Source organism: Haematobia irritans, chromosome 5 (genome assembly GCF_050003625.1).
Source record: "Haematobia irritans isolate KBUSLIRL chromosome 5, ASM5000362v1, whole genome shotgun sequence".
Classification (NCBI taxonomy): domain Eukaryota; kingdom Metazoa; phylum Arthropoda; class Insecta; order Diptera; family Muscidae; genus Haematobia; species Haematobia irritans.
The window spans coordinates 137,220,480-137,247,412 of record NC_134401.1 but is presented as its reverse complement, the minus strand read 5'-3'; the positions used below and the strand labels follow the sequence as shown (position 1 = coordinate 137,247,412).

General features: G+C 33.4%; 2 protein-coding genes and 1 long non-coding RNA gene across 5 annotated transcripts in view; 1 reads left to right on the top strand and 2 right to left on the bottom strand.

Annotated features, from left to right (window-relative positions):
* Window positions 1-30: 30 nt before the first annotated feature.
* LOC142240866 (uncharacterized) lies at window positions 31-460 on the bottom strand. The gene is made up of 2 exons (XR_012723415.1): window positions 302-460; window positions 31-244 (listed from the first exon to the last, which is right to left on the bottom strand). It is a non-coding gene; the product is annotated as an uncharacterized LOC142240866 (long non-coding RNA).
* A 727-nt stretch (window positions 461-1,187) lies between these two features.
* Window positions 1,188-26,933, top strand: part of MCPH1 (Microcephalin) — a 33,574-nt gene continuing 7,828 nt past the window's right edge. Inside the window, exons 1-5 of one of the 2 annotated variants that reach the window (XM_075313739.1) lie at window positions 1,188-1,706; window positions 3,517-3,799; window positions 3,866-4,075; window positions 4,153-4,345; window positions 24,172-26,358. In XM_075313739.1, the coding sequence (XP_075169854.1) occupies window positions 1,352-1,706; window positions 3,517-3,799; window positions 3,866-4,075; window positions 4,153-4,345; window positions 24,172-26,358 (3,228 nt within the window). In that variant the 5' untranslated portion in view covers window positions 1,188-1,351. Of the gene's footprint in view, window positions 1,707-1,794; window positions 1,862-3,516; window positions 3,800-3,865; window positions 4,076-4,152; window positions 4,346-24,171; window positions 26,359-26,933 lie in introns of those variants that run through there. The other variant, XM_075313740.1, reaches the window with a different exon arrangement.
* Window positions 13,483-18,141, bottom strand: Zip48C (Zinc/iron regulated transporter-related protein 48C). 2 transcript variants are annotated; one of them, XM_075309801.1, is made up of 2 exons: window positions 17,278-18,141; window positions 13,483-15,758 (listed from the first exon to the last, which is right to left on the bottom strand). In XM_075309801.1, exon 2 carries the CDS (start codon window positions 15,714-15,716, stop codon window positions 14,691-14,693), a length of 1,026 nt encoding a protein of 341 aa, XP_075165916.1. In that variant the 5' UTR covers window positions 15,717-15,758; window positions 17,278-18,141; the 3' UTR covers window positions 13,483-14,690. The 2 variants fall into 2 exon arrangements, with proteins under 2 accessions (XP_075165916.1, XP_075165915.1); XM_075309800.1 differs by having other exon boundaries at window positions 17,981-18,140.

Below are 26,933 nucleotides of genomic sequence, written 5' to 3'. Positions count from 1 at the left end.
GTGCATTTTAAGATAGTTGTAAAAGAATCATTGTGGTCGAGTAAAACACGTTTGTTTAGATATTTATTAATTTGATTAAACATTTACAAATTCTTAAAAATATAACATTTATACCACTATCACATTACATTTAACATAATTTTTGGCATTAATGATGATGTTGAGTTACAAGTAGCGAGTTACATGTTGCTGCGTCTATCAACCAGTGTTTTTATTCCATGGAGGCAGCGTGTCTGTAAAATATCTGAAAAACAATCACTTTATTCCATTTGGAAAATCACCAAATTGTTCACCAATATACCTTTCACAATTTTAAGCGTATAATCTATGTTTTCAGAACTTTATTTTCGTTTTTATTTAATTAAAATATAACAAGCTGGTTGCGCTTGGCGTTTCACAAACAAAATGGCTTTTTTAACAGTAGGGATGGCAAATTACTTGCATGTACTTTTTGATGTACCTTTTCATGGTGGTTGAAGTGACATTTACGAGTCTGTGGTAACGATGAGGTTGAAATGGAACTTTGAAATGCTGGCAGGGTGTTTACTATCTCAATTTGTCGTACATGACATCTAAGGGTCGTTTGTACTGAATGTGGCTAAAAAGCCACAAATTAACACAAATTGGAAAGAGTTTTTCGGGTTCCCGAAAAATCCCGGGATTCAAAATAAAAAATCTCGGAATTCGGGATTAATCTCGTCCCGAAAATCACGGTATTTCGGGACGGATTTATCCCTTAAACTCAATACTGGTTCAAATGGAAAAAGGACTAAATAAAAACGCCAGAAAGCACCAAGTTGATGCTTTTATGAAAAATACACTAAAAAGGCAACGGTCTTTGGAAATCAAAAAGCACGAAATTTGGTGCTAAAAGCGCCAAATTGGCATCACTGCCAATAATAAACATCTCGCGCGTACTCTCATCGCATAAATACAACACTGTATGATAAAAAATATTTAAATCAACCATGCATATGTAGAGGATTGTATGGCCGTATTGGCAAAAAAGGTTATTTCAATTTCTTTTTTTGTCAGCACAATTATAATAAATTTACTTCGTTTTTTTCACATGGGTTCACATAAAACTTATAATCGCTTATAGCGTAACGAATAAATTGCACATTTATGGAAGTTGGGTACGACATTTGAAATCTAATACCATTTTATACAACGCTGAGACGCATCATTTTCAAATTTGTTGCTGTAGTGAAAGGCAATTACAGACGATTTAAAGAAGTTTTCTTGTGTGCATTAAATAAAAAAAAGAGTTGTGAGATCATCTCGTAATAGTTTTACAGAAAGAAAATTACTTATATTCGATTATTTTGTTATGCTCACCTAAATATTTAAAATGGATCGATTTGTTGTTCGCGCTCAAACATGGAAGAAGATGAATTATGGTGTAGTTGTAGCCCAAAGTGCAAATTCAAAACTAGTGACTTCCTCAGCTGGAAAAAAACAGCCTTTGCAGCAAAAACAATTAGGAGATATTGTAATTCCTAAAGCTAATGCAGATCGTTTAGTGGAAGTTTTCAAAGCTACCAGTACAGTGACTTTGGAACATTTTAATGGCAACAGCAATGATAGCGGCCTTAGTAGTGCTTCGAGCATTTCACCGCCACAACAAATTGATGATAACATTGTTCCTTACAACAACCACATGAAAAATACCTTACAGCGAACACCAAACAAGAAAAATAATATGGGTAAGTCAAAAAGGCATTTATCTTAGCAGGCATAGAGTTGGAACTTCTCAGTATTGATTTTAAATTTCAAAATTGTTTTTCAACAAAATTTCTGTTTTAATTTATTTTGTTGTTTTGTTTTTGAACAATGTGTACTAAAATTCATGTGTTTATGGGTTGGTCATTTATTGAAAACGTGTCGTATTAACGCTAGACTTTAATGTGTTAGAATATCCCACAATGGACATTACTAATGAGAGAATAAAATATGGGCATAAGGCTATAGGAAATATGTTTTGCACTTAATGTGTAGTAGTGTTCGATGTGACATCCGTAACTTGTTATTATATACATTCTGGAATTTATTACATATTAAATTGCTTTTGCTCTCCACGGCAAAATCATCCCATGTTCGTAATACAAACACTATACAAAATATGTATGTTTTTTCGAAGTCAACTAAAATAAAATAGAAATTTCGAGTCAAAAATGTAGGCAAATCGAAAAATAATGTGCGTAATTATTGAGAAAACTTTTTTGTTCAAATTTCCAAGGAATGAGTTCCGTACAATTTTAAAGCCTCATTAGCTCTTCCTCTCCGACTTTCTTTTGTCAACGTCGTTCCATCATCTATTCTTCTTATCGGTTATTCAAGATTACCAATATTGACTCAATGACACATCGTGATCGTTAAAATATATTAAATCGACTTGTGATCTTGGTCATAGTCGATGAATTTTTCTTATCAGTGGGTCCTGCCTGATTTATTCATAATGATAACAGACATTATATGTATAACAATCGGTCATATCAAGGAAAATCGAGCCAAACCCCATAATTTTGTACCTCATAAAAGTGACCTGCCCTTCTATGTTAAGCTAATCGTAAGGGAGCTAATTTTTATAGACAAGTTCAAATGACTTAGGCTAGGGTCACACTGGGCAAATATTTGACCAAAATGAGTGTCAAACATTTGTCCAGAACCATTTTCCAAATATATGGATATGGTTTTTGTAAAATAACTCTACCATGACTTTATATATCAAATATGAGCTCAATATGTTTGCTGGATTGGCTATGGCGACGGATTCTTTTTCGATTTCTGTCAAATATTTGCCCAGTGTGACCATAGCATTAGTCACACTCAATAAATGTTTGTAGCATAATAGTGTAGGATCTGCGGTTAGCCCTCTAATGCCCAATCCCGCCTTTAGGCGGACTTCGTTAAATCAGGAAGCTTTTAGTAAGAAATTGGGACATTAGAGGGTTAATATTATTGGTAAACAAATGTTTGGCATATAGATGTTCTATTTGTGTTATTATTGCGGGGAATGACATTTCCTCAGTTAAAACTTTCATGAAACGTAAAACTTATATCTTTCAAAAAGAAAATTAAATTATTAGAAAATCTAGATCTAACAAAATATAGTCTTTACAGATTGACGGTAAATATGTATGTTTGAATGTAGTTGTAACTCTTAACACAGTATCAAGATAAATAACATGTTCTGTTTTCGCACTTAAAATCGACCTGTAAACCAATCCCTCTACTAATATAGTGAGTCTTTAATCTACCTATTGGTTTTTATAATTTAAATTTTGAGCTTGTCATATAAAATTAGTCATTTATGCCTTGTCACACGTTTTCGTACGTTACGTAACGAATGATTAGCATTACACAACGTAACTCATCCAGCTATTGTGAATTGTCGAATAAAAAAACAGAAAAGAAAAAAAGAGTGGGGAAAATAAATTTATAAACAAGTTTTCTCCCACAAAAACATTACCAATTAATAAAAAAAAAATATTCCACAATAAATAATATACGTAGGTAAACTTGGTGATTACCTGGATTGTCCAGAGGAGAAGGAGAATGATACATATATGACAATAACAACAAACACTCCGAAATCTTCTAAGAAGGTCGAAGACATCAAGGTTGGCCAAAAAGAAAACACTCCAAATAAACAATATCTACCTCAAACAATCCAAGTCAATAAACTCATAACAGGTGAAAAATTTACACCCAATAATCCAATGCTAATGTCACGTATACAAAGGGATCTGAATAGTCCCTCCGCATCAGCTCGAGTAAGGGCCCTCAAAGCGTTATCGTAAGTATATTTATGACAAACTAATTCAATATATCTATTATTTTATATACTATATCAATATTTTAGATCTCCCGCCAAATCTCCTTATAACAATTTTGATATACCCGAATCAGAGCAAAGCTTTAACTTTTCTGTTCAGGAAGCTCCGGACATAAAGGAAGTAATGCGGGATATTATCGTATATGTGGAGGTGAGATCAGGCGAAGACAATCGTTCTGATGGTGTCCGTAAAGTAATAGAAGCGCTGGGCGCTCGTGTTAATCTTAAGTTGTTACGGTACGTCCATTAGATCTTGTATTCTGTACGAAATTTGGTTGTAGCATAAGTTTCATATGATTATATTACTTTTTTAGTGATACTACTCATGTCGTTTTCAAAGATGGCCTTATGTCAACCTTCAAGAAAGCTCGCCAATGGGGAATCCCTATTGTATCGATTCTATGGATCGAAGCTTGTAAAACAAAGAATCGTATATGTGACCCCAAAGATTATCCCATATCAAATTTAGATCGTTATGAGAATCCAGAATTGTACACAAAAATGAAGGTAAGATTGAACTTTTATCAGATTTGTTTAATGCTGTTTGGATAGATATTTTTAAATAATGTCAATTCACATATATAAACCCAGAATTGTCTTAACTCGCTTTCCGTTTGACCAAGTTTGTGTGATTTTGAATGAAAACCAATAATGTAGTAAAAACACGTTTACTTCTCGAAAGTTTAAAACGGTAACTTTCATCACGATTTCTCTAAAATTTGATATCTGATGTATACTTGGACACCCAACAAATTTGATTTACCTAGAGCTGTTTTATATTTCAGACTTGTGAAAGATATTGAATCTGTTTAATTCATTTATTAAAATTATATAAAAATTTGTTAGACTCATCCTGGAACCTTGCTCTGTTGAATGGGTTCCCCAATATGGGCTTTACATTGATAGAAGGGAATCATAATCTAAGCAATTCGTGTTATTAGGATTGAAAAGTGTAAAAATCGATCGTTTTTGCTATAGACCCCCATAAAGACCGAACTCATAAATCCAAATAAATTTTTCACACATGAAAAAGTGTAACATTTAGATTAATTAAATTTTCTTTGCGTAAATAACATTTATTAATTTATTTCAATTGATTTTATTAGTTTCATAAGGGCAACATAGCTAAAAAAAGTAAAAATAGATTCTAAAAATAAAAATATATGCTTCATATACGTATAGAAAGAGATTTTGGCATATATGTCAATATATTTGTAATTGTGTACTGACAAAGTCTTCTTTGTCTATAGGATCTCCCAGATTAGCCAAATTCAACAGAGTCGGCGAAATGCCCCAAATAAATAACTCCGCCGACTTTATCTAATCCTTCTTAAAGGTGGGTACTAAGTTTGAGTTTAGCCGCTAAAATCGTCATTTTTTCACGATTACTTTTCTTTAACAATCCATTTTAAGGAATACAAACATTGTGAAAATTTGCTTTGGGCTATTCCCCATCAAGTGATAATAAAATTTACAACAAATATGTATAATTTTATGCATTTTTTAAATGATTTAGTTTTCACTTTAACGGCTATACTCGATCTTAGTACTCATCTTTAATACAATACCACAAATAAGCCATCTGAGTTACCAATAAAATAACACACATATATAGCATTAATATTGTTTTGGATACCTAATTGTGCTACGTTCTTGATAATCACAAAATAAATGTGATCAAAACTTGGTCAACACATCGTGGAATGTATATATCTCTACTTTTTGAAAACTTATTTATTGAACTTGTTAAAGCAAACTCAAGGAGATTCGCGAAATGGTCGTTAGACTATAAATATTTTTGTGTCTGAATTTGGAAATGTATGTTATCGTTAAAACATTCCTAAACGACTCTGAAAGCACACGAAGAAAAACGTAAAAAAGCTAAAAGGTTCAAATTTATCTCCTAGTATCAAGTATTCACGTATTTAGAATTCAAATTTATAAGAAAATGATGTCTTAAATGTGTCCCTACTTCAATTCTCCGTTTCTTTGGTTTGGAATCATTATCAAAATCATTAATCTTTGGAACCTGACCAGCTTTTTTCAACGTAGAAAACAACGTTTTATATGATTCAAAAACTATCCTTTTATGCGACATATGTGTATACAATTATACAGGATTTTCACATGTACACCTATTCGTTGGAATAGTGTTAATTTGCTATAAGTTCCTATTAAAATAGTTTTCATCTTACAGCATTTATCGGTGACAGAAGTATTTATTTTCAAGATTTGGATACCTGAGGACATAAGTAGTTATTTTTCAAACTACGAACAACATTAATTACATATTAGGTGATCATATGCTCTTTATACATTACATGCCTGGGTGAAGTACTTTCCTCCTAGGACATGTGTATGTAAATGTAATCCGGTACGATACCAATTAATAAGTGGTTATTACTATTTAAGTGGCTTACCTACAAGATTACCAGGTAATAAGCACTTTTGCTGGGTAATAATATTGCGGAGATACTTCAAATTATTCTTAGTCTGAATGTCATTTTAATAATTAACATGTTCAAAAAAATTTATTATGTCTAATTAAGAGAAGTATAACAACCGAAAACTAAGGAATAAAGAATAAATAGAATAATGAGATAAATTACTACATCATTCATAAAAAACCTTCCTAAAAAGACTGGGTTGATAAAAAAAACTACTTCTGAAATTTTCAAATAATCTATGTACATAGATATTTTGTGTCTAAAAATCTTGTTTGTCTTTGATTTATAACTTTAAAGCAAATTTTATGTGTATAGCATTAAGTATTATTATGAAAAGTATTCAAATGAAATCTTATCATAAATTTAATTTTGAAAAACATACAAGTGAATGAATATGACTAGACTAGGTATTTATCTCTGATTAAAAACTGTTTAAGTATCAATCAGGAATGTACTGTGTACATTGAAACACGATAGACATTTTGATAAAAAAAAAATAGCTAACTATGGAGCGTACATTCTCTTTTGATTTTGCACCGTAACCACTTGTGTACGATAGAATTTAAGGGCAAGACATATTTTTAATGAGCAAACATGTCAATAGATTTTTGACATATATTTTTTAAATTATGCAATTTTGTGGGAGATATCTATAAAAATATGTAAAAGCTTGAAATCGGGATTTTAGTAAAAAATTTAGAATTGAAGAACAGATAATCCCCAATTTTCTTTATTTCGATTTAGCTCATTTAGAGAACATTCCGATTGTAAAGGTGTTCTTCAATCCGAATTAGAGGAAATTTTCTCCAAATATTTTAGAGTAAACACAAGTAATCTAAACCAATTAGAATGTCATTATATTCGCCCATGTTCTTCATTTCGATTTAGCTCATTTAGAGAATATTCCGATTGTAAATGTGTTCTTTAATCCGAATTAGAGAAAAAATCTCTAAATATTTTAGAGAAAACACAAGTAATCTAAACCAATTAGAATGACAATATATTATACTGACGGAACACTTGGTTAGAGCACCTGAAGCAATGTAACCTAGGCACAGGAACAGGTAAATTGTGGTCAACAGTGAGAGCCCTCTCGAACCCCGCTACTAGGGATGATGGCATTTCAGTCACCTTTGGCGACGTGACAGTGACTGATCGACAAACCGACCCCTAGAGTGATAGAGCGAAAAGGAAAGCCATTCGTCGCATCCGTGGTCTCCGAGCCGATGACTCACCACAATTTACCATAGCCGAAGTTACCTATGTCATCAACAGCGCGAAACCCTACAAAGCGCTAGGCCCTGACGGAATATCTATGCTAATGCTGAAGCATCTGGGAATACTGGTTGAGTTGAGTACTTGACCAGACTCCTCAATTTGTCCTTAGAATCGCTCACTATACCCGATGTCTGGAAAATGGGTAAGGTGATTCCACTACTGAAACCAGGCAAAGACTCGAGCAAGGGTGAATCGTACAGACCCATTTCCCTTCTCTCGCCAGTAGCGAAGACAATTGAGGCACTACTCCTCCCCAGCCTTGTAGAGAATTTTCCAGCTGCTAAACATCAACATGGATTCCGCAAAGTACACAGTACGACAACAGCTTTGCTTGCCATTTCAGCATTTATAAATAGGGGGCTTAATCAGCCCAGGCCGTGTAACAGGACGATCCTCGTGGCGCTTGACCTGTCGAAGGCATTCGATACGGTCAACAATGCCAGACTTTTCGAGGACATCGAGAACACGTCCCTACCGGCTGGAACCAAGCGTTGGGTCACTAATTATCTATGCGGACGCCAGTCGTATGTGGAATCTAGGGATAGGAAATCAAGACCACGTAAAGTGAAACAGGGAGTTCCCCACTCTGTTAACCTCTACCTATCATCTATTCCAGACGGCGTCGAGATTGTATCATACGCACACGATTGTACAATCTTGCCATCTGGGCCCAATGTTGATGACATCTGCGATCGTTTAAACGTCTACATCGCTAATCTTACCATTTATTTCACTGCGAGAAACTTGAGGACATCCCCCACCAAATCCTCAGCCACACTATTCAGTACATGGACGGCAGAAGTGCGTAGGCAGTTGAATATTAGTGTCGATGCCGAAATAATTCCGACCACAAATTACCCCCAGGTCGTCTGCCCATGCCACTGCAATTTGTAATAAGCTCCGTGGTAGAAACATGGTTCTCAAGTCACTTGCCGGCAGTATTTGGGGTGCGGACAAAGAAACCTTGTTAACTACCTATAAGGCAATTGGCCGGTCAGTGGTAAACTATGCAGCTTCAGTGTGGACAACGCAGACAAGTGGTAAGCAGTGGAATAACATACAGACCTGCCAGAACGCTGCCCTTAGAACTGCGACTGGGTGTCTCCGCAGCACACCCCTGGATCTACTTTATGTGGAGACAAAGATCATCCCTGTGCGAAGACACAATTACATGCAGTCAAAGCAGTATCTCCTGAGTTGTTATCGCAGTAATCATCAAAACCACCATCTCATGGATACACAACCACCACCCAGTAACGTAAGGGTTGATATACATCATCTAGAGCGAGATCCAGCGCTACAAAAGAGAGCCTCTAGATCTAGCAGCGTACCAGGTAGTTTTGAACAGGATTCATGAGAATACCTAAGCTGAAGCGGTGAGAAGCTACAAGGTTAATCCTGTTCTTGGATTCCGACCACAGCCCATAGCACCGGAGGAAAGAGACCTCCCACGGCAGACTAGGGTAGTTTTAGCCCAATTAAGATCAGGCAAGTGCAGCCGCCTCAATTCCTACTTATCAGTGATTGGTAGAAGCGTAGCTGACGTATGCCCAAATTGCAACCAATGGCCACATGACACGCGTCATCTTTTCTCTTGCCCAGCTAAACCAACCTGACTTACCACCAGACCACACTAGACACACCACACCTTAGTAGCAGAGTTCCACGATCTGGCCACAAGCTGACGTACCAAAGCGTATAACATAAAATGGATGAAATCACAATAAACTGTTACAACAACAACAATATATTATAAAATTCTCATCCAAAATAGCATTAAAAGACGTGTATTTATAAAGTAGAATATGTTTTCTTGCTATTTCTTACATTAAATATGCTGTCGGATAACATTACATACAAGAAATAGTTAAAAACAAATAGGTCTCTTTTTCCTGTGAATCATTAGAGTGTGATTTTCACTAAATGCCCGAAAAAAAAAAACATTTGATAGAACTCAAAGTTGCCTTAGCTTACTATGAAGTCAAAACCACACTAATTTAAGTACAGGAAATTTGTACCGAAAATAATTAGAGTGGATAGCCCAGGAAAATAACATGGCCGAATTTCTTTTTGAAAATGAGTAACATGCCATTATTCTATATACTTATTTGAAAATTGACTCTTCTTTGTGTCTTATTTTGTATATGCATATTTTGATAACACTTTGTTTTATTACATATATCGATTCTATACACCCACCATCTAACTCTGTTGTTTAATAAATTGAGTCACTGTTTCACAAAGAGATAAGAAGTTTTATAACTTATCTAAAAATACGCTGTAAACGATATTACTTATAATGCGTCTAAATACTCACAAAATAATTTATACCTTACGGTACGGTCACAATGGACAAATATTTGATAGAAATGAAAAAAGAATTTGTCGCCACCAGGGCTGTGGAGTCGAGCCAATTTTGCTCGACTCCGACTCCGACTCCGGAGTCGACTCCGGGTAATATAACTAAATCTCATTTTAATACCACTAATTTGTAGTTCTATTGTGGGGGTACCGTAAGTGGATCGATATAAAGTATCGTATTTATTTATGTGTGCAAAAAAGGTCTTAATTTCACATTAAATGCCAATTGAACTCTATATTTCAAATTTAGGGCAATGTTGAATAAATAAAATAATGATATAAATACCCATCATAATATGAGAAGATACCAACAAAATTATTGATACTATCTCAAATCATTTAAATTTGTTGCGAGCTATATAAAGGTTTATATTCCCATATGCATGAATTTGAATCTGAATCGATTTAGACAAAATTGTATATACTTCTACAAAATCTATGTACTTAAATTTTAGATCTAACGTTATGGGACGTAACACAATTTTAACAAAAAATAAAAATGCAAGGAAAGTCTAAAGTCGGTCGGGCCGATTATAATATACTCTGCACAACTTTGTATTTAGATCTACATTTTGATAAAATCTCAAATCAGACTTCTACAAAATCTCGGGCAATATTTGGGAAATATTTATAATTGTTTAGACAATTTCGCAGAAATGCATTTATGATTCATTCATTGAAAATTTTGAAAATTTGAGTCATTTCTACAAGTTTTCGACTTAGCAGTGAGTATCAGTGAGCATACAATTTTGGAAAAATTTTTGTCTAGTAAATAAAATTTTGCAAAATTTTCTACAGAAACAACATTTTGACTAAATTTTCTATAGAAATAAAATTTTGGCACAATTTTCTATAGAAATCAAATTTGGACAAAATATATAGAAATAACATTTTGAATAAAATTTTTATAGAAATAAAATTTGGCAAAATTGTTTATAGAAATTAAAGTTTGAAAAAATTATCAATAGAAATACAATTTAAAAAAAAAATGTGTAGCAAAAAAAATTTGAAAAATTTTGTATAGAAATAAAATTTTGCAAAATATTCTACAGAAACAAAATTTTGACTAAATTTTCTATAGAAATAAAATGTTGACTAAATTTTATATAGAAAAAATTTTTCTATAGTAATAAAATTTTGAATACATTTTTTATAGCAGTGAGTATCAGTGAACATTAGTAAGAAAAAAAAATTTGAGAAAATTTGCTATAGAAATAAAATTTGACAATTTTTTCTTATAGAAATAAAATTTTGAAAAAAATATTAATAATAATACAATTTTAGAAAAAATTTTGTGTAGTAAATAAAACTCTGCAAAATATTCTACAGAAACAACATTTTGACTCAATTTTCTATAGAAATAAAATTTTTACAAAATTTTCTATAGAAATAAAATTTTGACAAAACTTTTTATAGAAATAACATTTTGACAAAATTTTCTATAAAAAACAATTTTGAAAAAAATTTCTGTCAATATTCCACATATGTATATGGCCTTAAAATAAAATAAAAAAAGGAATTTCGATTGTTCGAAATATTTCAAATAAATTGATATGGGCATTAAAATGGATCGATCCAGCCCATCTGCTAGTCTAACATTCTAGGAGACATAAAAAGATAGCCGTAATTGGAAGTTGATTTTCATTTACAACAATGCTGTACATTGATCGATTGAATAACGCAATGGAAACTAATTTGCGTAAAAACTTGCTTAGTTACAAAAATGTGAAGTGTTTTAAAAAATTTGGTTTAGCCGGAGTCGGAGTCGAGCAAAATTTTTACGACTCCGACTCCGACTCCAGCAAAATCTTCCGACTCCGACTCCAAGACTCCGACTCCAAGACTCCGACTCCGACTCCGGCTCCACAGCCCTGGTCGCCACAGTCAAATCGGCAAACATTTTTAGCTCCTCATATTGGGTATATAATATCATGATAGGAGTGTTTTCCAAAAACGGTGTCTAGATATTGCGAAAATGGTCTTGGAAAAAAAGTTAGACTCTCATTTTGATCAAACATTTGCCCAGTGTGACCATACCCTAAGACTACAAATAACTAGAGTGATTTTTACAAAATGGAAGTTTTGTTATCCGAATTGGTATTTATAGTGTTCTGTTCTCTTAATTTCCATTTATTTTCAATTGATGTTTTTAAAGACAAAGAAAAAAATTTATACGAGTATGTGGCCGAATGTTTATTTCATTATTTTATTTTAAAAACGGTAAAAATTTTGTAGCATTTTTGCATGCCATTGGGTTTGGGGTATGTACTTCATATTCACCATGATTTTATTCAGCTCTAACCTTCAAAAAACTCTTGTATAAGTTAGAGACAATAAATTTTGAAAACCGTGGACAACCAGGGATTAGCAAAAACAAAATTCATTAAATTTTGTATGCATATATTTTCGTAATTTTAAAGAATTCACGCAAATCATGATATATTCATGACATTTAAGCAGGATGATGTTCTACTACTCTCAAATATTTGGAAATGACAACAAAAAATTTAAATGTGTGCATAATTTGTTTGCTGTACGATTTTATATTTTAGATAATGTTGCATTTTTGGTCTATGATCAATAAATCAAGGGATTCCAGATGATGTGTTAAATACAATGCACTCATATCCAATGTTTAAAGCTACTGAAAAGAACGCTACTACGCTATTTTGTTTTGCAAAAACATAAATTTTCTTTTTGTTTTACTAGTAAGTCCTCATCTTTCAGGGATAAAAGTAGGTGATGATACAATAAATTCTACATTAAGTACACCAGCAAAGAAAAAAGATCTACACCATAATCTACGTTGATCACAAATCTTCCAGACAGAGTGACGAGTGACAAACAGTGTCTCAAATAGCACGTATTTTTTATCACGCATTTCATACTGTTGTTAGTTGAGTCGTGTGTAAACTTTTTGCGCTGAACATGAATGGTGGCCATACGCAAAAAATAGAGTCAGCATTGCTGAATGGGGTAATTCGTAGTGTATTTTGTTATGTTCTTCATAATATTTCTTATCAAGACATAGAAGTGTTGATTTTTATCATAATGAAAGTGCAATAACAACACAGAATTTCTCTACTACTGGGATTTGTTTATATTTTCCATGTCTTTTCCAATTGTTTGTTTGTTTTTTTTTTTTTTTTTTTTTTTTTTTTTCATTATTTACTTTAAACGATATCGTCGTTCTTGAAACACTCTCATTCGTTAGTTCGAATTTAATGTAAGACTTGTTTCTTGGTTTTTCTTTGAAACGCATTTGATATTTGTTGAGGAATTGTGGCCGAGTTTGAATATGTAGGGGGGAGTTAGGTATAACGTAACAAGTCATTGGCGTATATGATAGTTTTTTATCTATAATGTTTTACATTCACTACTGATCAGTAAGGCAAGTTTTTTGTTGTTGGGAAAGTAAGGGGGCAAAAATCTAATTTCCTCATTCTGCTGATTAAAGGGAAGTAGTTATGCAAAAATGTCTAAAGACCTACTACGTTTATAGCAAAACATACATTGTTGTCAAATAACTATGGAATTTGAAATAAAATGCAAATTAAATTTAGTTTAAAACATATTTTTTATTATTAAGATTTTTAAAATCTTTTTTTTTATCTTTTTGAATTGTTTTGCAGTTTTTTTTTTATTTTTTCTATGCTGCTGATTTATATTTCTTAACTTTGTATACAATTATTGTATTTCGTATTTCTTGTATTTCTTTTATCAATCATTATTATCTTTCTCTACTACAATACAATAATTACAGAATTAAGGTACTTAAATTAAAAGCTAATTTTACAATGAGGTCTGCTTGTAAAATAGGATATACATATAGTAAAATTATGAGATTAAGGCTATTACGCAATACTAAACATGTAATTTTTACAATTTTAATGTTTTCTATGGAAATTGTTGATGTGGTCCATTTTAAGTACTTTGGGGATAAACAGAAACAAAATTGTTTCCTATACCACAAAGGATTTGTGATTATCTGATACATGACACACAAATAAGGTATCAGTATTTTTTAATTCAAATTTTAATTAATTGGTTACAAAATTAAATCGTAACCAAAGTCACGAACAATTTTTCTTCAAACAATTCCATAAGGCTAATTGTTATATAATTTGTAATCCACCTCAAGATTGATGATAACATAGACACATGTTCTTTGTTTTGTTATGGATGGATTAATGTCAATTAATAAGGGTATTTAGTAAAATATTGCAATATTTATAAAAGGATACAATTTGTTATTAAGTCAATTATGTGCAACATTATCTTTGTACAAAAATTAGCATATTTTAATGGTGACATACACAAATTACAATATTATCAAATCCTTTCAAAAATGCATAGCAAAAATTCAATAAAATAAGATTTGCCATATTTGTTTAAGCAAGGGGACCTCACAATTGGATTCGAAAACTTGTTCTGAAAAATATATGTATTATCAAAATAAAAGCTAAGACTTTCTATAAAAACTCCCAGAGGAGCTTACAACATAATTTTTGTATACAATTTCAATTTAATAAATATTTGCAATATTATCTACTTAAAAATACACATTAAAAGTACAAATACAAAATATTTTGTGTATGTCTGGTGGTTATTGTGTGTAAATCATTTGAACGAAAAGTTTCAAAAGACAAAACTTTCCTAGGAATGGCTAATATGCTGTTGACAGCTGCAACAGCGTTTCTCACATTGTTTTGTAAAATTTCACAACAATTGTAGCTATAGTAATAGTAGTAACTAAAGTATAACAATCACGACAGTGTTACTTCCAAACACATCATTATAAGAAAACCGGCAATTGTACCCCAGGTGGCAATTGTTCCATTACCACTGGCATGAGCTTCTGGTAAAATATCATCGGCTACAATGTAGATCATAGCGCCAGCGGCAAAAGATAACGCATAAGGCAATATTAAATTGGCGAAGGTTACAGCAACAGCTCCCAGTATTCCGAATATCGGTTCGACCATACCTGAAAGTTGGCCGTACCACATGGCTCGGGGCACACTAAAACCCGCTGCATGCAATGGTAAACTGACAGCCAAGCCTTCGGGGAAATTTTGTATGCCGATACCAATGGCCAAATTACGGGCAGCTTCAAATGTTGACGAATTGGTGGTACCCACAGCACCAAAACTAACACCCACTGCCAAACCTTCTGGGATATTATGAACGGTAATGGCCACCACCAAGAGCATAATACGTTTCCATTGAGCAACCGCACTAGCTGCATCATTTTTCTCTGTTTCTGTAACATATGTGGTATTGGTACGTTCAACATCAGCACTAAGATTTTTGCGTCGTCTGGGTTCAGTATGACTGTGTTGCACACTAAGGCAATCTGAAAAACTTTCCATACTTTTGGCTCCTTCCATGCCACCATGACCATTCTTTAAATCATCCATAGCTATCTTGGCCTTATCTTTATTAGTTTCAGTCATTTGTATCATCATATTCGACGAATTAAGACCCAAATAAGTCATAAGCTTGTCACATCCATAAACGAATATGGCACCCAAGAGGAAACCTCCAGATACTGGTAAAAATGAATATATGCCATACAGATGTGAAGATTCAGCCATTTCAATGGCTGGATTGAGCAATGACCAAAAAGAGGCGGCTACCATAACACCTGCAGCAAAACCCAAGGCAGCGTCTAGGGATTTACGTTGATTACCACGGACAAAGATGACACAGCCAGCTCCCAAAGCTGTCAGGCCCCATGTCAATAGGGTGCCCAATAGGGCCTGTGTAACAGGTCCATAATTTGGTAACATTTTTGTGTTGTATTTGAAGAATTAGCCTTGTTCGAGTAAATGCTAAAATGAAAAATGAAATTTTTTATATGATTAGTAAAACATTGATATGATACTAAAAAAAGTTCTAATGAGGGTGCAGACACTTTTTAACAGCCATAGTTTCGAATATTTTACGTATTTTTCTCACGTATCTTTAGCAAATAGAGTGAATTGTGTAACACATTAATTTAATAAAATTTCGTGTTTTAATATTGATTAAAAAGTTACCGTGGAAAAAGTTTGTTTCTGTGCAAATTACTAACTTTTTGTTTTTTTTTTTATATACTCTATAATCTAGACCGAATTTTTCGAAAAATTTTACGAAGTACAAATTCAGATAAATGTTTTTATCTAAAAGTTTACTTTGCTATAAATCGACATGTTGGCAAAAAGGGCCGAATCCAACTCTTCATCATTTCCAAAGTCACTCGACTCATCGACTTTTTATTGCCATTAAAATCGACGGATCGACTTTTGATGAAATCCTTAGAAATGACCTGAGAGGAAATAAATCACCATTCGATGTTTCGCCGAGATTGGGATAGGCTTTAAAAAGCGAGTTTCTCTCGCCTACAATTTGTTTCACTTTTCCACATTTCGTCTAACTTTATATTGCAATTAGAAATGATCCAGAGTACAAAAAAGTAAATAAAAACACTGACATGGACATTGATCCCAAGTATTTATATGTTTTTATATACTGTCGAGAATCCGAGTAACAGGAAGTTTGCACAATTTTAATTTGTCAACGTTTTATTTTCATTAGTACATCTAAGTAATTCGAAGCATTTTAAGGCATACGTGTCCCAATGATTAACTGCCCTTCAAAGCCGGCAAATTAACGGTTAACCACATTTTAATCCGGTTAGATTTGTTTTGCAAACATGGATTTATTTGTATTTTTAAGGGTAATGTTTGTTTTACCTAAATTTTATTTTTATTTATATTCTAGAGGAGTGGCCTGGTTTCAATAAACGTAATTGTACGAATTGCCAGAAAGGCAAGTAGACGTCATCAGAATCTTATAAAGATTTAAATTCGGAAAGCGTTTGCGTTGTGGGCAAAGTATAATTAAATTTAGTAGATGGGTGTTTCTTGATCTCTTTTTCTATATAATCTCTTTTTATACATTATAGAATTTAACACATACTTTCACAGATAACCATGTATAATCACATAGCCTTTTTGGACCAGCGGCCTTCCAAATAATGTTTGCCCATATTCCCATAGTATTGTAAACAAACACAGAGGTTTAGTATTCCTCTAGAAATTGTCAAAAATTGCCATCATATGCAAATCCATGTGACCATTAAATAAATTGATGGCAAAAGGGGGAAGAAGTATGGAAAAATACTTATATTCGTTGAGTCGTGCTTGGGATGCTAAGTATAATATTTTCGTTTTCTATGAAGATTTTATAGCTAAAATATGAAATTCACACGCTACAGCACACTGAAATCTTCAATGCCCCTACTTGAGTGACCATGAAAATACTTAATGTTCCAGCGGCTTTTATGCTAAATATACGCCTAAACATTACCTTATTTTTGCTATGCTCTGGCAATGTCCAGACTTTTATAAAAGTGGCGTGGGTAAAAGTGCCACGTTCCTTCCTTTTGACTTGGATAAATAAATAACAGATGACAATGAATGATCTCAGCGCGGCGCGTATGTAAATATTTTACTGCAACGCACCAACACAAATTACATATGAAAATTAAGAACAATGGGTCTTGGACGAATCACAGGTGAAGTTGTATTTCAATCAAGAAAACATCTGTTGGATTAAAATGAAACCCGGTTCAATGGCTCTTAGACACATTTTTCAGTTACGTTTCTTTATGAGAGATTCTTGGGTTCAGATTGTTTTGCATTGGTTTTATGTTATTTGTATGTACTTGGAATTCAATGTTCTTTTTGTTTCTCTGATGTATCCGTAATCAACTATACGTTTATTAGTTTCACTTGTATATCTTCTTATGCTTTCTTATACTTTGCGTATTTCTGTTTTTATTTTGTTTTCCAATGTATTCTCGTATTTTATTTACACGAACACACAACCACGATGGATTTTTTACACAAATATCGCATCATCATCAACAGCATAATGACAATACAGCTTGCTTAGTAGCTAGCCCTAATGAGTTAGGTCGTTGATGAATGGAGAAGGCAAACTACGACAATGACTTTAGTTGGTTAGTCAAATGTTCCAAACAAATGGAACTATGCGGAACAATAATTACTTTCGAATCAACAGAACAAAATTTTGTTTTGCACGGCGACACGAGTAACAGCTAATCAAACTCCACCAAGTACCACCACTCTCTACTTCAATAATTTTGTATACAACTAACAATGAACGAACGACTTGAAATGTCGCTGCTGTCAGAATTTCTGTTGTGCTTAACCAGCTCTTTTATACATTTCCTATATTCATATTTTCTGGCTAGCTCTTTTGTTGCTTTCTACTCTGTTTTTTTCTCCCCCTTATATGTGTATGGTGTGGTATAGTAACATCTTATCAGTCAGTCATCCATCCAGTAACAAAAATTTGAAATGCTTTCTCTTTTACTCTCTTGAATGGGGGGGTTTTGTATTGCTCTTCTTTTTTCCCCCAATGAGATGTGAAATACAACTAGCATCACAGAGTTGTATTAGTTTGCAGAGATTCTTGCGGTTATTTTTGAATGTATGGTTCATATTTGTTTAAGATATACGCTGGTAAGGAAACATAAGAATTATTTTGCCGAATATGAGTACTACTTCGTTAATTTTAAAACTAAATTTACTGGGATTAGTAGTTAATTTGTTCGTTAATAAAATGCGCACAATGGGTGGAATTTTAACAAATTCCATATTGATTGTAGTATACATTTTGTTCGACCCAACCCAAATAGTGACAGAAATGAGTTCACATTGGACTCTTTATTTAAAAATTTGAAAATCCATCTCGATTTTATTTAAAATTCATTACAAATAAGTTTAAAGCTGTATTAGCGTATGATGTAGTTATTTTAACAAATACAAGAAAATTGGTTGTTCTTTTAATGTAACAAACTTGGCCTTCATATAGACCAATTCCTCAATTTTCATTCTAGTATGCAAAAATTAGTTCTGAAATAGAAAAGGAGTCTATTGTATATTAAATGACTCGTCCAGCTACAAACTATAAATTCTTCATACGCCTTATTCGGCAAGGATTGTTATCAAATCACTCATACGCCTTATCGCCCTTAATTTCCATAAGGCGTTGTAGAAGGCAATGAGTATTAGAGGTGTGCGCGTGACTGAAATTTCACTCACATTCACGAAGCAAAACGTTTATTCACGCACGATACGTGTGTTATCCAATCCCACTCACGCACATTCACGAAATGAAAACCAGTACTCACGCACGAACTACTTTTAAAGACTCACGCTCACGCATGATTCACGTAATTCACGACAAATTCACGAAACTCACGACATTTTCCAAACGGAAATCAGCAAAGGTAACAAAATTCAAAAATAGAATATAGTTCGAGATCTAAATTATTTTCACTTAACGTACGAATATGAATTAAATCTTGATTTTTTCGTGAGCGTGATTTTGCAGAAACTTTATTCACGCACATTCACGAACCGATTTTATTTCTCACGCACGACATATTTATTTTAGTCCCATTCACGCACATTCACGAGAGTTGCTTTGGATTTTGTTCACGACTCACGTGTGTCACGAGAAATTCGTGTCACGCGCACACCTCTAATGAGTATGCAATGTATAAAAACATAAGTAATTGTTTTTAAATTTCTAAATGTGTTCATGTTGCATTCGGTGAATACATAGCCTACAGTAGCAAGTTCCGTATCAAGTTTTTCTTCAATTGTTCTTTTGTTATAACACTGAAAGTGTCTTGAATTTGTTATAACACAGAAAACTTTTTTCTGATTCAATCACGAAATTAATTGATCCAATTAATTTTTATTGATATATCTTCAATCACGAAAATTATAGTATCAATCACAATTTTAATTGGGCATAAAAAAAATGCTTGATTAAAACTTAATAGATTTCTTTTTAATTAAAAACGTAACTATTTTCAATCACTTTCCTTAACTGACTTTGTGTTTTTACCCCCATTTTCATGAAACTCCGTTAGTGCTATGTTAGCTAACGAACTTTTAAACCGTGATATGTACATATCTGTCATCTTGCGTATATATTCCATATGCCAGTTAGAAACTTAACTGCCCAAAATTTTTCACTTAAAGTTAACCGGAGAAAAGATTTTTCCATTTTTCTTTCGGTTAACTGGAAGTTAAAGCCTAACGGAGCTACATGAAAATGGCCGTAAGTCTGATTAAAAAATTGACTGTTTCAAATAAAGCTTTAATTGACATTTAACACAATTTTCCATCATTTTAAAAAGTAAATTGTATCAATAATAGCAATAATATAACGCACTGAATGAATATGACACTTGTTCATCAAATGCTACAAAATGTCTGTTTATACCTTATTTTATTTATTTAAATTATACTAAACGTATAGCAAATATAAGATGGGTATGGGAAAATAGAGGGAAGCTTTAGCAACTGAGGCCATCAGCTAATTATACTTTATATTAAAATTACAAAAATAACGGGTAGCTCATAGTTGTTTCATTTTAAACAGGTGTCCTCATATGGGGACAGAGAGCGGTAATGTTAATTTTGGTCACCACAGAAGCTCACTAAACAGTGATCTAAACAGATCATATTATTCCCGATTAAAATTTAGCTCCTCTATCTCTCAATATTCAATAATATTTCCATTATAAACTTACGTCTCTTTCCAACTTTGTCATAAATTATTTTATAAATTCCCCACATGTCTACTAAAGTTGATCCATGTTGATTTGAACATTTGGTTAATTTGAACTAAATGTATATAATTCCATTATAATTCGAATTACAATTTATTTTCTTTGATATATCTATAACACAAATTCTCATTTTTATATACGACATTAATTATATTAAATTCACCATCTATAAATTAAAATATGATGGAGTTTCGCTCTTTTAGCTTTTCTGTCTCCACTAACTTAACTATAAAGTTTTGATATTTTCTCGGTAAAATTCATCCATTGTACTATCGGTTTTATGTGTACTTATAGACAATAAAATCCATCTGTGACAAATGAAATTCTTACAAATTGAATCAAACTTTATCAGTTGCATTCAAATGTATAATTAAATTTATTATCATTGTTTTTCGAAGAGCGTAGTATTTGGAGTTTTGTGCTGGTATATGTTGTGTTAGTTTAAATTGTACGTTTTTGTATGGATCCATGTATATGTGTAGTTTTGCGCGTTCAAAAAATAAACAAATACGAATGGCAATATTAAAACAAACTTAACAATTGTTTGAGCACGTAGACATTGGATAAATATGTCAAAAGTGATGGGTATAGAAGCACAATCCCGGCAAGGTTAAGGGTACACTACATAACCCGTGTGTTAGAGATAATTTCAATTTTAATAGAATAAAAAGAAAAAGAAAAAAACCCAACTTATCTCCTCTTGGCAGGGATAATTTAGAAAGAAAAATAGTTTTTGCTTCCCACTTAGGTCTAGGGATTGATGATTTACTTGGGACATACGATTTTTATTCTCTGCAAAGTTTTTGATAAGAGCTTTTACGTATTACAAATTCATTTATTTAAATTGTCCATTGATATCTGATCTAGAAGTCTAGTTTCGAAGCGACAGTGAACTATTTTCTCTGTCTGGTAAATAACTCGAAGCATTATGTAGATTTCACAGTTCGGTCCTCAAAATAATTCCAGGTGTGCCTAACGTAGTGGATTACACTTTGGCGAGTCCAATTTTCGACAAAAAGTTTTAGACTCTAATTCCCAACAGTGAGGCGTGGTGTACACGGACCCCGGGGAATAAAAGATATATAGATTTCTACACTGATGGCTCCAAATTGGATGGCCAAGTGGGTTTCGGTCGCTGCCTGATAGGTGAGCTGTCATGATGCGGAGGAAAAGGAATCAATAAAACACCTCTTGTGTGAGTGTCCTGCATTTTGTGTAAGGCGTAAGCAAATTCTAGGGGCATATAGCTTCAGATTACTGGCGGACCTGGAAAACGTTAACTTAAGCAGTCTGCTAATGTTTTTGGAACAATCTGGAGGTTCCAACGGTTAAAACTAGAAGTGCCCATATGTAATAGGTACTTTTAGTTAATGTGGTATCACAATGGACTGAATAGTCTAAGTGAGCCTGAATCTTAATCGGGCTGCCACTTTAACCTAACCTAACCTATTATGTAGATTTAATCGAAGTCCATTTTTTCATCTCTACGCTTAAACACGTTTTAAACAAACATCAAAAAGTTTTTCGAGGGTGGTTTGTTTTCTCGCAAAATTTCTCGGTAAGTTTTTTTTTCCAAACGTAGCGAGAAAAGATGTGCGGTATTGACTTCAAAAGGATATCCTTTATCATTGAGCCTAACATAAAACCAAGTATCAAATGAAACCAACGCAAAACGGTCACTATGACCATCTAACTTATTAATCTGCTTTCTAGTGTTTTTGTGAAAATCTCTGTTCGACGTAACGGTGAACCATTTTCTATATAAATGTGGGTATTAAGTTCGAGTTAGCGGCTAAAATCGCTAAAGTGAAAAAAATGAATAATATTATACATATATATCTGTTGCAAATTTTATTATAACTTGATGGGGAATAGCCCAAAGCAAATTTTCACAAAGTTTATTTTCTTAAAGTGGATTAATTAAGAAAAGTAATCGTGAAAAATGGCGATTTTAGCGGCTAAACTCGAAATTAATACCCACCTTACGAGGGCGGTTCGGAAACTTCAAAAATATTTTTATTTTTCAATATAATTTCCTGAAACTTCAATACACTTATTTCAACGCTTTTCTAGCAATTCTATCCTTGATTAAAATAGTTTTCCTCAAGGTCTTCCAAATAGTGGTTTACAACTGTAATTGCATCTTCATTTTGAGGTAAAACGCTTGCCAGCAAGGAATTTTTTTAGATTTGGGAACAAGTAAAAGTCACTGGGATCTAAATCAGGAGAATAGGGTGGGTGGTCAAGCAACTTGTACTTTAATTCGTTGATTTTAGCCATTGTTAAAACACTTTTGTGTTGTAAGCCAGGACGTTTTTCTCGAATTTGTACATTTAATTGATCCAAAAGGTTGCAATAGTACTCTGAATTTATTGTTTTACCCTTTTGTAGATAGTCAATCAATAAAATACATTTGAAGTCCCAAAAACCCGTTGCCATAACCTTACCGGCCGATTGAATTGTTTTTGCCTTCTTTTGGGCACTTCCTCCAGCTTCAGTCCATTGTTTGAATTGTTCTTTTGTCTCTGGAGTATAGTGGTGGATCCATGTCTCATCAACAGTTATGAAACGACGCTTAAAATCCATTTTATTTCTCTTAAAACGATCCAAACAAGCTGTTAACAAATGCGACACCCATCTTGCAGAAAGCTTTTTCATCTGTAGTTCTTCATGCAAAATTAAATGGACTCGATCATTTGAGATGCCCATGATTTCAGAAATTTCACGCACTTTTATTCGTCGATCATTTAATATCATATCATGCACTTTGGCTACAATTTCTGTTGTTGTTGCTGTTTTTGGACGTCTACGTGGTTCATCTTCAATGCTTGTACGACCACTTTAAATTCAGCAACCCAATTTTTTACTGTTGCATATGAAGGAGCACTTTCACCTAACACATTCACCATATCATTATGAACCTTTTTTATGTAAATATTTAATGACAGCACGCATTTCTAATTTTTCCATTGTAAAAAAAATTGCGGATGCGTCTTTTTTGAACACCTGTTTCTATATGAAGGAGTTGCCAGATCGAAACAAAATTTAACATGTGTTCATAACAGAAATGGAAGTTTCCAAAACACTACTTTTTTCAGTTTTTACCGCGCTTTTTGTGCTAGGCTAAGAAGTGTCCGAACTGCCCTCGTAAAGCTGAGTACTATGTTCCGTTTTCAAGCTGAAACCGAGCTGGTTTTCACATAATATAAAATAATCGGCAATCAATTCCTTGGATCGTTTCCATCAATTATTTGGCAAGACGTGATTCAAATATAATTATCTTCGTATATATATTTTTTTCTTTTTAATCTTGTGTGTTTGGTGAAAACCCCGAACCTAGTACTCACCTTAAAGTAAATATATTATGTAAATTTATTGGAACTCCATTTTTGCATAGGCTCGTAAATAAAATGGTTCCTATATTCCCCCTTTTGGTGTAATCGATCTTTAGCGCCATAAAAATCCAAAATTTCGAGATCATCAAAATGTTTATATTACAAAGCATATTCCATATAATACATGTAAAATTTAAAAATTTAATTCACATTCATTAATTTTATTTCTCTTACCACACCATATACTTGCAGCGTTTTAGATATATGCAACCGGATTCAGAGGATAAAATAAACCGTAAAGCAGGAAATGGCAGTGCTCAAAGAGACTTAACGCCAACACAAAAGACTGGTGCAATTAAAAAGAATTCCACTCTTATTAGCGGTACTCCAACAAGCAGTTCCATTACTAAAAAGAAGACTGATATAAGCCAATACTTTAAGAAACTAGATAATAGTCGAATGACCACACCAATTATTAGTGTTGCTAAAGGTTCAGACATAGAGTCTCCAGCAACACAACTCTTAAATCGTATAAGTTCCAATAACTATACACCATTGATGCAAACAAAAAAGACCTCATCCACAAATACAAAGACAAACAACATAGAACTTTACGATGAAGAAAGTCGGGAGTCTGTAGGCAATATTCAAGTGAAGGATAAAACTAACAAAGTTAAAAAAGCTCTAGACTTTGTTCAAATGAATGATGTACAAAATGGAGAGAAAAATTCTGTCTTAGATACACCAAGTTCAAGAACTAGACGTCGTAATAGTCTCGCAACTACACCTGCCGCTATTGTTCCTGCAGTAAATGATGATGATGGTACAAAACAAATTTTGGACACACCAACAAAAAGCACAAGGCGTCGTACATTATTGCCGGCAGTCGAATTTGGAACAAAATCTAGCACTGTATCAAATACACCTTCGAAAGTTTCTAGTCGACGTAGTGGTATTACTGCTGATGCCACAGAACTAACCAATACGGTATCAACTATGACACCCAGTAGGAATACTCGTCGACGAAGCTCATTACATACACCCAAGAATATGACCATAGAAACACCGAGGAAGCAAGGCAAACAAATACAACCTATAATGGAAGAAGATGCAATATCTGAAGAGACTGTTAAGACATTTGATGCAATTCAGTCATCTTCTCGGAATGCCGGGAAAACATTGGACAGTGCTAGGTCAATGGAAATATCGAATGAGGACATGGATAACGATGCAAAAGAGAAGGAGCCTACTACTCAGTTGAAATCTACTCGTAGACGCACCATATTCAGTTACACAAACAACGATACCTCAAATGTTACAACTAGGCGGGCAACATGCTATAGCGTTAAATCCATTGAGGCAACCAATACGATAAAAGACAATGATATTTGTGCCAAATCAGCTGATCTCAGCAATAAGATTCTCAATACAATGAACAATGGATCTCATCCATGTGAAATAACAACGAAAAAATTACCTGCAACGAATAGACGCCGTACTTTATACACACCTAAAAAGTCGGACCAGAATAATGATCCACAGACCTTTACCGCCGGTAGTCTACAGCCTCAATTATCCGATGGATTGTGTGTCACTCCTACGGCAGGTAATATGCATGGAAAAGTAGTAAGTTCTACTTTTTTGGAGAGTGAAGAAAAAATCATACAAACTCCACCGGCTACTGCCACATCTGGAAAATTGTTGGAAGAGACCGAACAGTGTGTAACACCTTTAGTGTTTAGCTCCACACGACTTCCAGGAAATAAAAGGCGTACCATGTTTGATGTATCGATGGATATTATAACACAACGTTTACAATGTATTAATCAATCAGCTAGGCGTTCCTTGGCTCCTACAACAACACTAGATGCAGTTCACCGTGATGCAAATTCAATTCTTGCTACTAATAAAGTGGATACTAGGAAAACAATAATGCCGATTTCCGATACGGATAGCACAGAGAGCTTAGATAGCACCCATACCAATTTAGCTAATGATAAAGCCGACAATACGGACAAAACATCTGAGTCAACGCCAACTCTAAAGAAAAAGCGCAAGCTATTTGTGCCAAATGAACTATTAACGCCTCCAAGTTTGGCAACAATAACATCGAAATGCGGTGCTTCCGATCAGAAAAGTGTCACTAAACGCCGCCGAACATTGCTGCCATTATCCCAGCAGGCATTATTGTCAACAACCATGGGATCCGCCACGGATCTTTCAACTTTAGAACCACCTCCTTCTCAAGTGCCCAAAAGGCGAAGCACATTAGATTTCGAGCAAATTAAGCAAATTCAAAATAAAGTTGCGCGAAAGGAAACACTTAAGGGAGAACAAAAATCAGTTGATGCTAATAAAGCCATTTGCGATGGGGCAAAAAAGACTCCAGTTTTAGTTTACACAAATATGCATAAAGAACAAATAGATGTAATCCGTGAGGTTGGTACACAACGTTAATGCATGATCCTCTCTTACCCCTGTAACTTACCTAAACACTTCTAATTATCTAGCACAATTCTACATTTCTTCGTATTCGTTATTATATAGATTCTAGATACCATGCATATATGCAAACAAATATTGTTATGTAAAATATTTAAATGGATTCGATTTTTTCCTGTTGTAATTTTGTTCCTTTTTTTGTTATATATTTTAATAGCAATTATTGCTTCTGGTAGTAGTAAGTAAAGGAAAGGTTTGATAGAGCCGGTTTCATAGAATTAACCTTATTTAGTTTTCTTTAGACGTTTATTTTATTCTCTGTCATGTTGCTTAAACAAAGAAAATTTAAATAAAATCATAATAAATTTGAAAATATTCTCTTATCCCAAAAACAGAGGAATACTATCTAGAATGTTTGTTGCTTCATGTATACATATTTAAATTATGCATTTAGAAAAAATACCCAACAGGTAATAATCATAATTTTCGTAGTTAAAAAAAGTTAGATGCTAAAAATTTCTAAAATGGATATGATCCAAACTAACACAAGCTAACTTTCTATAATTCACTTA